Source organism: Pecten maximus, chromosome 2, assembly GCF_902652985.1.
Source record: "Pecten maximus chromosome 2, xPecMax1.1, whole genome shotgun sequence".
Taxonomy (NCBI): Eukaryota; Metazoa; Mollusca; class Bivalvia; order Pectinida; family Pectinidae; genus Pecten; species Pecten maximus.
In genome coordinates, this window is record NC_047016.1 from 52959733 (window position 1) to 52975678 (window position 15946).

The window sequence follows — 15946 nt, forward strand, 5'->3', positions numbered from 1 at the left end:
TGTTCAAAATACATTTGGCAGTTTCGATTAACCGCGGTATATTGGTTTAAGAACAGAACGTGTGAAAAGATGGAGGAGACATGTTGATATTTTAAACCAAGTTCGGATTACTTTTTATGGTGTTCCTTTTATATATAAGGGGATGTTAAACAAACACTGATTAGTTATGGGAATCTCGCTGACCAATCATAAACGCCGTACCATTCAGGAACAGACAGTTCAAACATCGGGGCTGTGTTGTTGACTATACAGTGACCTATGGACTTTACTTCCAATGGCGATAAATAAAGAGACCCTGTATGGAAGGTGCGTATGTATATGTATATTGTCGAGAATATGACCAGCTTGATTCTGTATGACAGAAACCGAATAAAGTTGTGCTCATTTCACCGGTAACCAATGTAAAGCAAACGATTATCCAACATCTCACGAGCATTATTCCAAATTTCGCCTATATTGATTTTAAAAACCTGGCTCAAAGTATGTTATGTTATGCCACTGGACTGAGTATTCTTTTAAAATCAAGCAATAGGTAGAAAGAATTTGACTTCATTTGTCGTCACACTCAAACTTTTAGAAAAACATGTTTTGAATTTTGAAAGACGATGCCATTGTCAATAATAAACAATGATGACACTTTGTGTTTACCGATATGATGAGCTGAGATCACCAGTATACTGGTAATCCGAGAGTGCAATCTGATGATAAATGGTATAACACGTGATCCGATGTAGACCAATCAGTATCAGATACTAATCTAAAAATGAAAGTAATCATTGATAAGGCGGTGGGACCCTGGGGTTAATTTGTTTATTCTGGATCCTGGAAACGTGTCAAGCCCCTGTGAAGCGGGTGTAGTTGCGTTACTGTACACGTTATGCGACTTCAAACAATGAGAATGGAGCATGTTTTGTAAATTTTAGATTTGGGCTTAATTCCCACATGGCTCACGCATCACATATCGGGCGAGACATTTAATACACTGAATTGCATCAAACTCGCTATACATTCGGCCACGTGCCAAACCGTTTTGTCTGTGACATTGCATATTAACCGTCAGATTTGCCATTGTACAGTTTTTCGTATCTTCATTACAACAATACAAAAGGTATCTTTTTAGGCCAATTAAAGCGCGTGACTGGAGATAATTCGTATTTAAGGAACAGTACATAAGGATATCACTTCAAACAGCTCTTTCGTCCTCTTCGGTCTGAATGAAATACGGTATCAATAAATAAAAAAGAACATAACTGGAGGCGAAGAAAAGAAAAAAGTGAAGAAACTCACAGGAAATACATTGACGAAATTCATTTCAACTTAACAAAAAACGTTTTGATATTTTTATATGTTTGCGTTATCACGGTTTCCTTGACAGATGCAAACGTCTGGCGGAAAACCTAACAATGAAAGATTTCGAGAGCTGCTGGTAGATGGAGACAATGATGATTTTTTTATGGTCTACATCAAGGGTCCCATTGGAAAATATCTGTTTGATGTTTGTTGCTATGTCTGGTGGTTTCGTTCAAGCCCCACTACTTCTCTTTGCATGTAAGTTCACCCGGATAGACTTAGATATACACGGTCGGTTTGTTCGTTTTTCCCTCGTTACTATCAGATACAAAAACAAATCAAGGAATTACTAATAGCTGAGAATAATTTCGTTGGGCTAGCTAAATCATAAAATTTATTTAAAACGATCAAAATGTTGATCCAAGATCAGTGGTAATTTGTCAGACCTTCCTCCCATGCATTTGCCGATGGTTTGTCAATAAAATCATCAAATCAGTCTATTTATAGTCTATTCACAGTCTATTTATAGTCTATTCACAGTCTATTTATAGTCTATTCACAGTCTATTTATAGTCTATTCACAGTTTATTTATAGTCTATTCACAGTCTATGTATAGTCTATTCACAGTCTATTCACAGTCTATTCCCGAAATGAATGCCATTGCTACTACCGAGGTGTTGTCTCCGCTGTTTTTCATAAAACGCCACATAACCGTGAACATACGCTGTAGTCACAATATGATTTTATTTATAAATACTTCAATTTGATTTACTTTGATTTATTTAAACGAAAATATTACAAGTAAAACAAAACCAAATACAAACAGGACAGATATATAATATTCAAATGTTTATTTCACGACACGTCCTTAAGTATCTAAATAACAATAGTATATACTACTATTAAGTCGAAGAAGGATTTTATTTTAACGGAATAACTGTAAATTCAGTTTCTATTGAATGCAGATGCATGACGCATTTTAGAATAATCATTTCGAAACCTGCAGTAAACATGCTAGACAAAGTATTATGTTATGTTTATATCAGAGCTTTGAAGGACCAAACAATGACATTCATTATCGTTACAAATCAGATATTTACTGGAAACTTAAGAAGTCCTTTAAATCAAACTTGTGTCGGATAACGGGGTCGTTGGATTACCAGAGTGTCGGTTTACGGGAATATCGCTCAACACGTGTCAATAATCTGTATGTCAGCACAGCCGTAGAACTGCTCCTGCGGCCCACATCCTGTACAACACTGCCCCTCGTCGTCACATCCCCAGTTGTTACCTATAAATATAGCGTGTCGCATAAGTGTGTGAACCAACCCAAGTTTGTAATATGTGCATGATTTATATTTTTATGTAAGCAATAAAAGGTTCAATACTCTTAAAACATCCAACAGTCTTTATTTATCAGACTTTGAGCAATTATTATGTTAATCTATTTAAAACTCTTTTTATACAAACCTCAAAATCATTAAAGTGAAAAATATGAAAATAAATAGACAAGGAATCTTTTGAAAAAGAAAATAAGACCGGGATTCCCGAAAGAGAAAGCGTATTCGGTTTCATAGTAATGTACATATAAGGTATTACAGTTTTTTGGGACAACGTACAGCAAAGTATTGTATAAAGTATCTTTTATGATCTTAACAAGCAATACCTACCAGCGGTGTATTTCCACTGTAAAACACACTGTTCACATGTCACTCCTTCTGGCAGGTCTACAAGGAAACTAAATTCTGTATCCTCATCTGTAGTAATATCCCCTCTCGTCTTCCCTGTTTCTGTAAAAATCAGCAAGTGTTCGTCCAGACATTCCTGGGTGATGGCCTGGTTGACGTTGTTATTTTCACACAGTCTGAACTCGAAATAGCCCTTGTGGTTTGAAGTAAGTTTAGCGGCCACTTCTACTGAAGTCACAGAGGTGTTGTAACAGGCAGCGATTGTCCCTGTAGCGTATTCTCCACCGGCCTCGTGTGCCCTCACACCTTGGTAAGGGTCCCCACACAACCCACACATTCCGTCTTGTTCATTCCATTGATTCTGAAATACAGGTCTTATAAACAGCCAAATGCAGTTGAAACACTTCCGAATAATATGTTTATGTGAGATAAAAGACGATACGCAAACTCTAGTTATACATGTAGGAATAAAGTCGGATAATATTGCCTATTGACAATTGCCTGTTTGTTCTCTACCTACCGTAAACAATCAGTTTGTAGTAGGTTCTTTGAATGGTAATATTTTATTCCTCTTTAGAAGTGCTGGAGTCATCTGAACTATTTGTTTTATTGAGCGTGAGCGTGTGGTTAAACACACCTGGTGCGTTTATTTCACAAGGACATATCTTGACGTTATGGCGGTCAATTCCGAGTTTGCAAATTTGCCAGATAAGTTAATTTGATTTGGAGTCAATCTTTTAATCTGTTCATATCCAAGAGCCAGGAAGTCTTTTTCGATGTACGACTTTCACATATACCAAAATAACAAGGCGTTTTTGGTTACTCTTTAGAAATTATACCATACGTCACACCTGGCACTATTGCACTATTCTGACGAACGAAACTTTATATAATTGAATAAGTTAATCTTACATATAACAAGCATTTTCATTGGCTTAAAAATGTATACATTATCACACCATAACGTTAGAAATGACATCGCAATTTGTATATCGCTTTTGATTTGCAGATACAGTTATGTTATACTTTCCAAGAGAAAAAAGGTTTGTCATTCAAGTGAATTCCCACAGATATTGTTTATATTAAATACATTATAAGCATTAACTTGAAGATTTAGCCGGAGTTAATTTTCATTATAAACCTCTTTGCTATTTATTTAAAGTACATTTCGTTTATTTTTTTTTGTTTGTTTGTTTGTTTTTTTTGGGGGGGGGGGGTTCGTGTGTGTATTTATGTAACTCTATCACATAAAATATATTCTACTTAATTCTGAAACAATACTACACATTTAGTAAACATTTAGATAGTACGAAAAAGATTTGCAAAAGTCTGTAAATAAATAACACATATAAACAAGAATCTCATAATAGATACAATATCTGATACTGAATACAGCTGCCTTCTGGTCCGGGATACTAGATCTACTGTTTAGCGAATTATTCAAGCGAGTTTAACGTAAAATTCCAAGAGAAAAACGTGCGTTGATTTGAAGTATTTAATCATTAGATTAACTGGTACTCCATTGTCATTAATGAGCGGTAAGAGCGTATTTGTTTCCAGTAACGTTACCATTTAGATATTCATATACATTTGAAAAGACACTGTCAGATTTGCTATAATTCGCACATCACTAAAATAATATATGGTATGTAGATTTTGAAATATACGCAATATACGTTGTCACATTATCAAATACTTGTGTGATATGAAAAGACATATTATTTTTACATGTTTGTAGCCTTATAATCCATGTAAAAATGCTAAAGGGTTTGATTATCTTATATACGAATTTCTAGTAATTCCAGGTCTGGGATGAAGTGTTTACACCACTGCTTCATCAACTAACTATTTTTTTAAGTTGGTGATAATTTACCTGTAGTAATATTTAAGGTTATATTCACGAAATGCTTACATATCTTTTTGAAATCAAATCTCCGAAACAGCAGCATATATCTTTTAAGTGTATTTCGTTTTGAGTGTTTCAAATGTAATATGCTCATTTTCAATAAGAAAAATATAATGATTGCTAAATGAAAAAAGACAATTAAACCTAAATAAGTAAAAAAAGTGATGACGAGTATTCAAAGAGGTGTATTTTTCAATGACATAACTATCTACTGAGGATTTCAGAAACCAAAGTAATCTCAATAGGCAGGATTGCAAATTATTCATTCTAAACATGCAGATAAAAACACTTAAAATAGACTAAACAGATTGATAAAGAATTTCGTAAAAGGGTGATCTGTTTTATGAAACCCACTATTGAAGTGGACTTGAAAGAGAGATGAAGGATTTAAAGGGACTTAAACATTTAAAAAAAAAACAAAAACAAAAAAACATTAATACGGAAAGATGGAGGATTCGGAAGAATGTAAGCTTTCAAAAAACCCATTTTTGAGTCAGAGGTAAGTGAAATGTCTTATTCCGCTTTTAGTTTTTCAAATGTAATATGATTATTTAAAATAGAAAAATAAATTAAAACAAAAATATATAAGTATACGCCCACGAAGCGATGAAGAGTAATCGAGAGAAACATTTCTGATTAAATAAGATTAGTTCACTAAGCAAAATGGGTTCACAGACAGATGAAGGATTTCGAGGGATGTTAATTTTGATGAAGTCCACTATCGGTTATCGGCTATATAGACGGATGAAGGATTAGACAGATATGAACTTTGATGAAGCCCCTTTTTAAAGTTACAAGCTACAACGCCCTCTTTTGAATCAGCGGCTATACAGACCGTTGAAGGATTTGAAGGACAGGCCGATCAAGGATTTGAAGGACAGACCGTTCAAGGATTTGAAGGAATTAAACTCTCACGAAACCAATTTTTGAAGACTTAGTAGGTTGTAAACTTACATGAAACCCTCCACAGTTGAGCTCATTGTCGTTGTAGTTCTGGGGTGTATCGAACCCAAACCTCCACATGGTCCCCCTGCCTGGTGGTTTTGTCAGTCTCCCATGACCGTTAACATCCGCTACCAAAACAAGACAAATTGCGATACAGATCAAAACGGCAGACTTCATACTTGTTTTTAGCAGTTGATATCGTTCATACAAAATGCTTCGCTTGTTTTATTATTGGTAGGTTATCCTCCAAATACAAATAGAGATTTGATTCTCAGCAGAGTTTACACGGAATATAAATCACATTATACCCACACTGGGTGTTTATAGGAGCTGGGCAGCTGGAATTCTCTCATGAATTACAACATTTAACGTGAGTTTTAAGTACTTGTTTGATTATTTATGGTTATTTACACAACAATTGAACCAGCTATAAACACTATATATGGATGTATGTAACATTTTATTACAGATCTGTGAGGAGTTGCATGACATGTCATTAAAATTTCGAGTACAAGTTTTAATAATAAAGCTTAGTAAAAGAAATAAGAACATAACCACACTTAAAACTAGAGCAATGTATTATATGGTTTACATTTAAGCACTGAACTGTTATACAGATATATATCTAATATGTCCTTCTCCAGCTTAGTAAACTCTGAATGCGAATAAATCAGCGTATACGAAGTGAAAAAAGGCTCAGCGGATTGATAAGCGCGATAATCGTTTACACCTAATTCATAACATCATCTCTATGTGACGTTACGAAACGTCAATTAGAGGACACCATTTTGAAAGGACTGATCAACGCTATTTAAGCGTTTCCCTGTTACCCGATGATCTCTGTACAAAAATCTAACGTCAAGTGTTTTGTCAAAATCTAGACTGAATATTGCAGAAATGCATGGGTGCATATTTACATGTAACTTCTCCACGAGGTATGCTAACAACAATTGGCTGAAGCGTACAGCTCCAGAAGATTTGACCACGTCATTATTAATTCAGCGTCAATACACGCTGTGCTGGACAACCATAGTTAATTCGAGACGGAAATTGTGGATTATAAATATATCAACTAATCAAAAACGTAAAAGATAATTGAACAAAATGTTGAGTTGTTCCTTTTAATTTTGTTAACAACAATAATAATCTTAGCAACCACAGATGCCGTAGATAGCAACGTCGCAACACGTGTGGATTTTTATTTTCTTCGTACGGTATTTCAATGATTTGCTTGGTGTAAATATCAGGAGTGTACCTCATTTCGACTGCGTATACGGTAGTATGCCCGCAGTTGGCAAAGAACATATTCTATGGAGCGCTACGCATGTGGGTTAATGTTGCGTCCCGTTTTGTTGCTCATTAGTGTATTCATGTAAAAAATACATTGTTGTACATTGTTGCAACTTGTACATTCCAATGACGTCACATTGTTTACAGATCCCGCGTTGTGTCTGCACTGCCTGACACGAAGGCTTCATTCTGTGTTTTTTAGTGTTTTTGTTAGTTTTCTTACAATTCAATTGATCAGGTATGATTAAACAACCCCAATCAATATGAGGTGTGAATGTAATTTTAAGTTTAAACGGCATGTTGCGAAAAATACTTCAACTTTCACTTTGACAGCGCATTCGTGATCGGAGCTTCGATCGGCTGTCATGGCAACGACGAGGACGGTGGTTTCATCACAGTGTCGAATTTACAAACTTGCATGTACAGCCGAAAACGTCTAACTATACCTTATGTCTTTGGAAATCATCTGTAAATAATTATTTGAATTAATTACGATCCATTGCATTCGTTTATTAACGTTTGTTCCTTTCTATATGCCGATTTCGATACTTAAAACACTGAAGAGTTCCAATATTGGAGAATGAACATTAACACTTGCTCTATAAATTGTTCTAGAGCACCCGACTACCCTAAATCAATAATTATGAAACAGGTAAGAGCGTGAAGGTAATTGTATGAGAACAACGAAAAGTGCTGTACATTCTTACGAAAATGACAAACATCGTCAAAATTACTTAAAAAGTAGTCAATTAATCGGCACTTCGTCAATTAAGACCAGTTTATAACGCCGTTATGTAACCATACTTAAATAAATAGAAGAATGTACAGCACTTTTTCTCGGTTTCTTAGCACGATGAATAAGTGCATCATATTTGTTTGTACGACAAAATACGTTGGTCGGGTGCTCTGGCCATATTTACCGACCAAGTGTTAATGTAGTCCTTCGTGCCGGTCACGTGACCACGCGAGAACAGGAGGACCGACGAAAACATCCCGATAAAGACGTTGGACACCTAACATTAAAATCCGATCAAGAAAACAAACAAAACTTATTTAAATATTGAATTTATATAAAAACATGACGATTTTTGTTCTTTTTAATTATAAATGCAACATTAACCCACATGCGTATCTCTTTAACCATAGAGGGGCCGCAGTGGCCGAGTGGTTAAGGTGTACCGACACTTAACACTAGCCCTCCACCACCGGGTTGCGAGTTCGAAACCTACGTGGGGCAGTTGCCAGGCACTGACCGTAGGCCGGTGGTTTTTCTCCGGGTACTCCGGCTTTCCTCCACCTCCGAAACCTGGCACGTCCTTAAATGACCCTGGCTGTTAATAGGACGTTAAACAAAAACAAACCAAACTTTAACCATAGAAAAAGTTCGTTGCAAATTGCGGACATACTACCGAATACGCAGTCGAAAATGAGGGTCGAAGGAAATGGCAAAATCTGCATGGTGAGGTATTACCTGGGTCCATTTTCATCATTATTCCTTAACTTAAGATAACTCCTTAGCTTTTTTTCCCACAAGAAAACGCTAAAAATTCAAAAGAAAAATCTTAGCTAAGAAGCCTTCCGTAAATTCTTTAATGTATCTAAGGAAAATCCTTAATTTAAAGACCGTTGATGAAGCCGGGGTCAGTTCCTTCTCTAGTGACACTTTTTCAATAGTCTCCGTGAAATTCTTTGTTTTACTTGCATTTTGTTTTGTTGTTTTGATTACTTTCGTCACGTTCGAAGTTCGAGGCATGTTTGTGAAAGTTGGTACATGTAACTTCAGTATGAGCACTAGCGGATCCAGGGGGGTGGGGGGTGGTCCTGGGGGTCAGGCCCCCCCCCCCTTTTTCGGACGAAGAAAGTTTTTTTAAAGCCTTAAAAAAAACGCCTATGCGCCAAACACCTACCCCCGCCCCATCCCACCCCACCTCCATCCCCCCGCTTAACGAAAATCTCATCCTTGAAAATTTGCTATAATCATTTCATTTTCCGAAATTTTGGCCCCCAGACCCTCGTCAAAAAAATTCGCCGCTCGCCCGCATTACCACTAAATGACCCCCCTCCCCCTTTTCAAATTCCTAGATCCGCGCCTGAACATAGAGAGGCGTGTAACATGACTTCTGCCGATATTTATCTTCTGGTACAGGTTACCGCGGTGTAGTTCACCCAACAGTCAACATTCACTGTCACACAGAGAACACGTGTAAGTAACGAGGTTCTGGGCACGACGCAGAGATATAGAACTCGCCATACTTTTTCATATGATATCGTTGTCCTAGAAAGAAACATGTGTGACTCCATTTTGTATCTCAAACATTACATCTGCCATGTCCTTGATCGGTGTCACATGATCAGCGTTATAGCCGGTATGAAGTCCATGACCCAAACGGGGTGCAATAAACAAGGTTGATCACCAGACTGGCTGAAAGATAAAGTTTTATGTAGTTTTGTATGAGGCTTATGTATTGAATTATCTCAAGTTTTCCGTCATAAATTTAGTTAGAAGTCGCGTTCCTGCGACAAAATTGCACAATTCCTTGCAACATTAACCTAAAACACTTTTAGTTTTGGCATATAAGTAGGTATCCAACACTAACCTGTAGGTTTTCTTTGTCTCTGAGTGACTCCATTCAAGGATTTTATAATTTTTCTCCATTCGCTTCATTGACCAAAGACATCGCTTCAACTTTATTTCTTCATGGGATCAGGTCATTAAATATAATCATCAATTGTTATATTGAAAAAAATTGAGATAATTATGATGTTTCTGTTTCTATCAAAGTACGCCCATCTAAACCATATGTGTATTATCTAATGTGATATCAGCACAGAATTGTGTGAGTGTATGTTTTGAGCACATGTGTAGACACGACCAACTGACTTATATTTACATGATCACTTTCCTTAATAAACATACTTTAGTGAACGCCTGTCTGAATCACAAATTCTACTGTATACATGTACACAACAAGACTGAACAAAAACATGTTCTTTGAACCACACAATAATATCAGTAGTAATATGAGCAAAATAATAAGTACGGTATAAACACATGCAAATCAAATCAAAATTTAAAGTAAAATGTAAAAAGATAATTCGCGTTTTTTATAATTATAAAAAATATACCTCTTTTTTCACACCCGGTTATGAATAAATTAATCAAGTTATCTCTAATACGTTGCCATCCGCAGGAGTACCAACATGTTTTGAAAGTGGTTTTATGTGTTCCATCAAAATACCAATCTATTATAACAGAGAAACATGCTTCAATTTAATTTATTTCACTTTTCTTTTTCATTTATTTAAAATCGACCCGTATCAACATTTTGTTACATTGATAAGCAGTTTAGGGCCAGCTATATCGTTACATCAGTGTGGGCAGATTCCGACATTTCTCACTGAATTATGAGTGCGATACATGTATGGTGGCCGAGTGGTAAAGGTGTCCTGACACTTTATCACTAGCCCTCCACCTCTGGGTTGCGAGTTCGAAACCTACGTAGGGCAGTTGCCAGGTACTGACCGTAGGCCGGTGGTTTTTCTCCGGGTACTCCGGCTTTCCTCCACCTCCAAACCTGGCACGTCTTTAAATGACCCTGGCTGTTAATAGGACATTAAATAAAAACTACCCAAACATGGACGGTATTACTCATGATTTTTAGCTAACTAGTGCTGAATTTTTTACGTGATTACCCTTGTCTCCATTAGCACGTGTTACTTATTTTGTACGAATGCTACATCCAACATATTAAACTTAACATCGGATGGAAAATAATCAGATATGGCTACATATGTCTATTAAGAGTTTTGCTCTTTGGATAAATGTTAGTAGTATATTTATTTACCAACTCGACTTTAACCTCTTCCATAACACTGCTAGGTACAACAGATCCACTTGATATCAAGTATCAATAAGGAGAACAAGAAATGAATGATTATTTGTCTTGTAACAGAAACAATACTTAATATAAATGATGACAAAATGACACAGTTCTATCAAATTGTATAAGTAATAACCATACAACGAAAGAAAAAAATTCAACCATACATCGCGTGTATGTGTTGATCACGTGTAGATATGACCATCGACTTAAATTTACAATGTTATCTATAAGTGTAAATATACTACCGAAACGTCACATGAAAATACCACCGAAAAGTCACATGATGAACATTGTCTTACTGAACTATATATAACTGTGCATGTACCACCGAAAAGTCACATGATGAACATTGTCTTACTGAATTATATATAACTGTGTATGTACCACCGAAAAGTCACATGATGAACATTGTCTTACTGAATTATATATAACTGTGTATGTACCACCGAAAAGTCACATGATGAACATTGTCTTACTGAATTATATATAACTGTGTATGTACTACCGAAAAGTCACATGATGAACATTGTCTTACTGAACTATATATAACTATTTTTTTTTATTTTACCTCAAATAAAGATCATGAATCAGAACATTTTCCGTGCTGTTGATTATATAGAGGTTCCTCCCTCAACGACAGGATATTGCTCATCATTTTTATCCAACTCTCATTAGTTATCTTTTTAATTTTGAAAAAACCCCAACACAAACCCCACGAGGTTTGGAGAGTTGTATGTATTAGTTTATTAGTATACTTTTAGGGAGACACGTGGTTTTATAATGGCGTCTACTTACTACATATTTCATCGAAATTGACTCTCATTTAACTACAGTCAGACATATAAAAATGAAAATTCTATGTATATGACAGACAATGATTACAACATAACCAGGACAGTGATATTGACGACCGTCAAATCACTCGTGAAAGCGCAAGTATCACCGACGCACAAGACTGATTTAGTATCAAGGAAAGTAGCCCGGATGTACCGGCGACTGTTTTCACGTGTTACCGCAAGCTTAAAATAAACAAAAACAACAGCCGAAGACTTCATTCATCCAATTTAACTTTATTTATAAGAAAAAAAGAAAATCTTATCCTTTTGAACCAATTCTAAATACCGACTAAATATAGTGTCGATTAACTATGCAATGTTGCGTTGCTTCACGTGGTACTGAAATATGGCGGCCACAATTCGGACCCTGGTTATATTGAAAACCAGTTAATTTGAAGCATTTGTTCATTCCCCAAGGATTTCAATATAACCAGGTTTGACTGTATATGATTTATATTATACTGAAGATAGTGACCACCCTGAATTATTAATATTTATAAATGTTGAAAAAGCTTCTCATTCTGTGTCCTGGGATTTTTTGGACAAAGCAATACAATTTGTTAATTTGGTAATAACATACAACATTGGATAAAAACCCAGAGGAAAAAAATACTTATTCAGTAATTACTCAAAGCTTTAAATTATCAATCCCTTTGAATACCGAATAAGGTTGTCGTCGTCAAGGTGAGCCTTTATCTCCATATACAATTTTACTTGTTGCAAATTCATAGCAATATTGATAAACAAGAGGCCCAATGGGCCTGTATCGCTCACCTGGCTCTACAGCAACTTTGAAGTTGATTGAGGTCATTTCTAAAGTTACTTTGTTGATTACCTTTTTATTCAAATATCATTGTAAGCTAGTTTTATTCATATTAAAAATTTTCTAGTCCTTCATTCCAGCATTCTATTGGCCTAATATCAGGTCTTGGAGGCTCTTGGCTATCGCAAAATTATTGTTTACAGATTTAAGCCGATTTCACCCCTGTGACCTTGAATGTAGGTCAAGGTCATTTATTTGAACAAAATTGGTAGCCCTTCACCCCAGCATGCTACAGGCGAAATATCAAGTCCCTGGGCCTCTTGGTTATTGAGAAGAAGTCGTTTGAAGATTATAGCCTATTTGACCCATGTGACCTTGAATGTAGGCCAAGGTCATTTATTTGAACAAAATTGGTAGCCCTTCACCCCAGCATGCTACAGGCGAAATATCAAGTCCCTGGGCCTCTTGGTTATTGAGCAGAAGTCGTTTGAAGATTACAGCCTATTTGACCCATGTGACCTTGAATGTAGGCCAAGGTCATTTATTTGAACAAAATTGGTAGCCCTTTCACCCCAGCATGCTACAGGCGAAATATCAAGTCCCTGGGCCTCTTGGTTATTGAGAAGAAGTCGTTTGAAGATTATAGCTTATTTGACCCATGTGACCTTGAATGAAGGCCAAGGTCATTTATTTGAACAAACTTTGTAGCCCTTCACCCCAGCATGCTACATGCCCAATATCAAGTCCCTGGGCCTTTTGGTTATTGAGAAGAAGTTGTTTGAATGAACAGACGGCCGGACGGACGACGGACGCCGCACCACGGCATAAGCTCACTTGCCCTTCGGGCAGGTGAGCTAAAAACAATGAGAATACTACAGTTTATATCTATTAGACAAAAGAACCATCAACCTCTCCAGGTTGCAGATGATACCTCAATTTATAACACTACGTTGTTTTATCTGCGAATCGCAAACACCAATTTAATGATAGAATTGAGAAATAACTAATTATAGAACAGACATTAGGAACATATGAATGAATTTGAAAATTAATGAAAATATCGGTTTTTTTTTTGTGCTGACATGTGTGTGTTAAAGAATATGGGTATATGTGCGGGTGCCTGTCATGTCGGGGTGTTTGCGTTTGTAAGCACCCAAACATATTGACACATATATACATGTATGTACATCAAACTATGTATAAATATATAAGCGTTTAGCACTAAAGATTCTCTCAATGAGGGGATAACCGCATTGCTGAAAAAGATAGTCCTCCTGTGTGAGGATACAATATTTAAGCTATGGGCTGACCCCGGGATCCCAAACCCTGACAGCCATTAGTATTTGCTGGTCGTCAAATAAAATACGTACTTTGGGTAAAAAGTATTTCACAATGAATGGATGACAGACACGCAAAAATTAAACTTGGTTTCATCAAAATCAACAGCATAAAACTTGGTGATTTTCAAACACTGACATATCCAAACTTAGAAGTGTTGACACTGAGAAGTTGTTAACACTGAGAAGTGTTGACACTGAGAAGTTGTTAACACTGAGAATTTGTGAACACTGAGAAATAGTTAACACTGAGAAGTTGTTAACACTGAGAAGTTGTTAACACTGAGAAGTGTTGACATCACCCAATGGTATAAGGGAGGTAATTAGCTCAGCTTAGTGCAATTCTTCAGGAAAAACATTGCTATAATTTCCATTGGGTACGGTATAATTAAAGTGTGTATTATCCTTATACATGTACATGACAGTGATCAAAGGATCACATATAAGATAAAAACATCGTCTATACATTGATGACCCTGGTTGCAGAGCAATAGGTTGACCCTCGGATGTAACATTTTCTGGACATATTACCCTGCAACAAGAACCATTATATCAAATAATAATAAAAAATGGCGATATCCAGAAATAAAATCAAGATAGAACAAGCACCCGTTATCCAAAAATATTTGAAAATGTTTGTATTTGTGTTCGTCTGCAATTTGTTAACAACCCTAAGGGAGACAACTAAGACAATTAAAGGTTACGATGGGGTTATGTGCCCAAACGATATGTGAAGTTCTGTGCCCCTCACCAGAGGTATATTATGCTAATTTTACATCCTTGTCACGTAATGCGTTTCAACTAATCAAGGAAAATGTAACAAACTCGAGTTATGATAATATATCTAAATAAATCGGTAAACCATGAACAAAATTCAAAGAAACATTAACAACATTACATTTAACAAATCTGTCAGAACAAAACTTCTGCTACATATTGTATACTTTCATAACGATAACATGTTTTGTACAATGTTATGTTGAGAAAACGGTCACGTCACTGAAAAATTACAATTCCATTGTTTTGCTTTGATAATTAATATACATCTTCGCAAACATTTAGTTATCATCGTAAAGCCCAATATATCAGGAACACCACAAAGAATCATCTTAAATTGGTCCGAAAAACTTAATAATCCTTTCTTCAAAAATAAACGGATTATTTTAATTTAGACCCTACTTTCATTTAAAAATGTTAAATATTTCTTTGTTTACGCTGGAGGCACGAAGGGTGATTTTGACCTTGTATGTCTAAAATTTTCAACCCCGATACGCAACATGATAACACGTGTCCTGTGCGTACACATAGAAAAATAGATTCCATAATGATTGTATGTCAGATATTACCATGGTCGCTTTTCACTCAAATTCACCACAAAAGTTTAGATATTCCCCTCGGTTTAACACAGACACTACACCCTGAACTGGTCCCAGTGGATTATTAATGAACTGGTCCCACTGGATTATTAATGAACTGGTCCCACTGGATTATTAATGAACTGGTCTCACTGGATTATTAATGAACTGGTCCCATTGGATTATTAATGAACTGGTCCCACTGGATTATTAATGAACTGTTCCCACTGGATTATTAATGAACTGTTCCCACTGGATTATTAATGAACTGGTCTCACTAGATTATTAATGAACTGGTCCCACTAGATTATTAATGAACTGGTCCCAGTGGATTATTAATGAACTGGTCCCACTGGATTATCAATGAACTGGTCCCACTAGATTATTAATGAACTGGTCCCACTGGATTATTAATGAACTGGTCCCACTGGATTATTAATGAACTAGTCCCACTGGATTATCAATGAACTGGTCCCACTGGATTATTAATGAACTGGTCCCACTGGATTATTAATGAATTGGTCTCACTGGATTATAAATGAACTGGTCCCACTGGATTATTAATGAACTGGTCCCACTGGATTATTAATTAACTGGTCCCACTGGATTATTAATGAATTGGTCTCACTGGATTATTAATTAACTGGTCCC

At 36.1% G+C, this 15946-nt stretch overlaps 1 protein-coding gene across 1 annotated transcript; it reads right to left on the bottom strand.

Annotated features, from left to right (window-relative positions):
- Positions 1–1927: 1927 nt before the first annotated feature.
- Positions 1928–3430, bottom strand: LOC117343818. Its single transcript, XM_033906338.1, has 2 exons — positions 2962–3430; positions 1928–2636 (listed from the first exon to the last, which is right to left on the bottom strand). Exons 1-2 carry the CDS (start codon positions 3314–3316, stop codon positions 2479–2481), a joined length of 513 nt encoding a protein of 170 aa, XP_033762229.1. The 5' UTR covers positions 3317–3430; the 3' UTR covers positions 1928–2478.
- Positions 3431–15946: the final 12516 nt, after the last annotated feature.

Excerpts from the sequence above, each read along its gene's own strand:
- LOC117343818 (XM_033906338.1), bottom strand. The coding sequence starts at position 3,316 with ATGTGTGGGTTGTGTGGGGACCCTTACCAAGGTGTGAGGGCACACGAG. Across the intron at positions 2,637-2,961 it reads ACAGTGGAAATACACCGCTG|CATATTACAAACTTGGGTTG; the intron begins GTAGGTATTGCT and ends ATAAATCATGCA.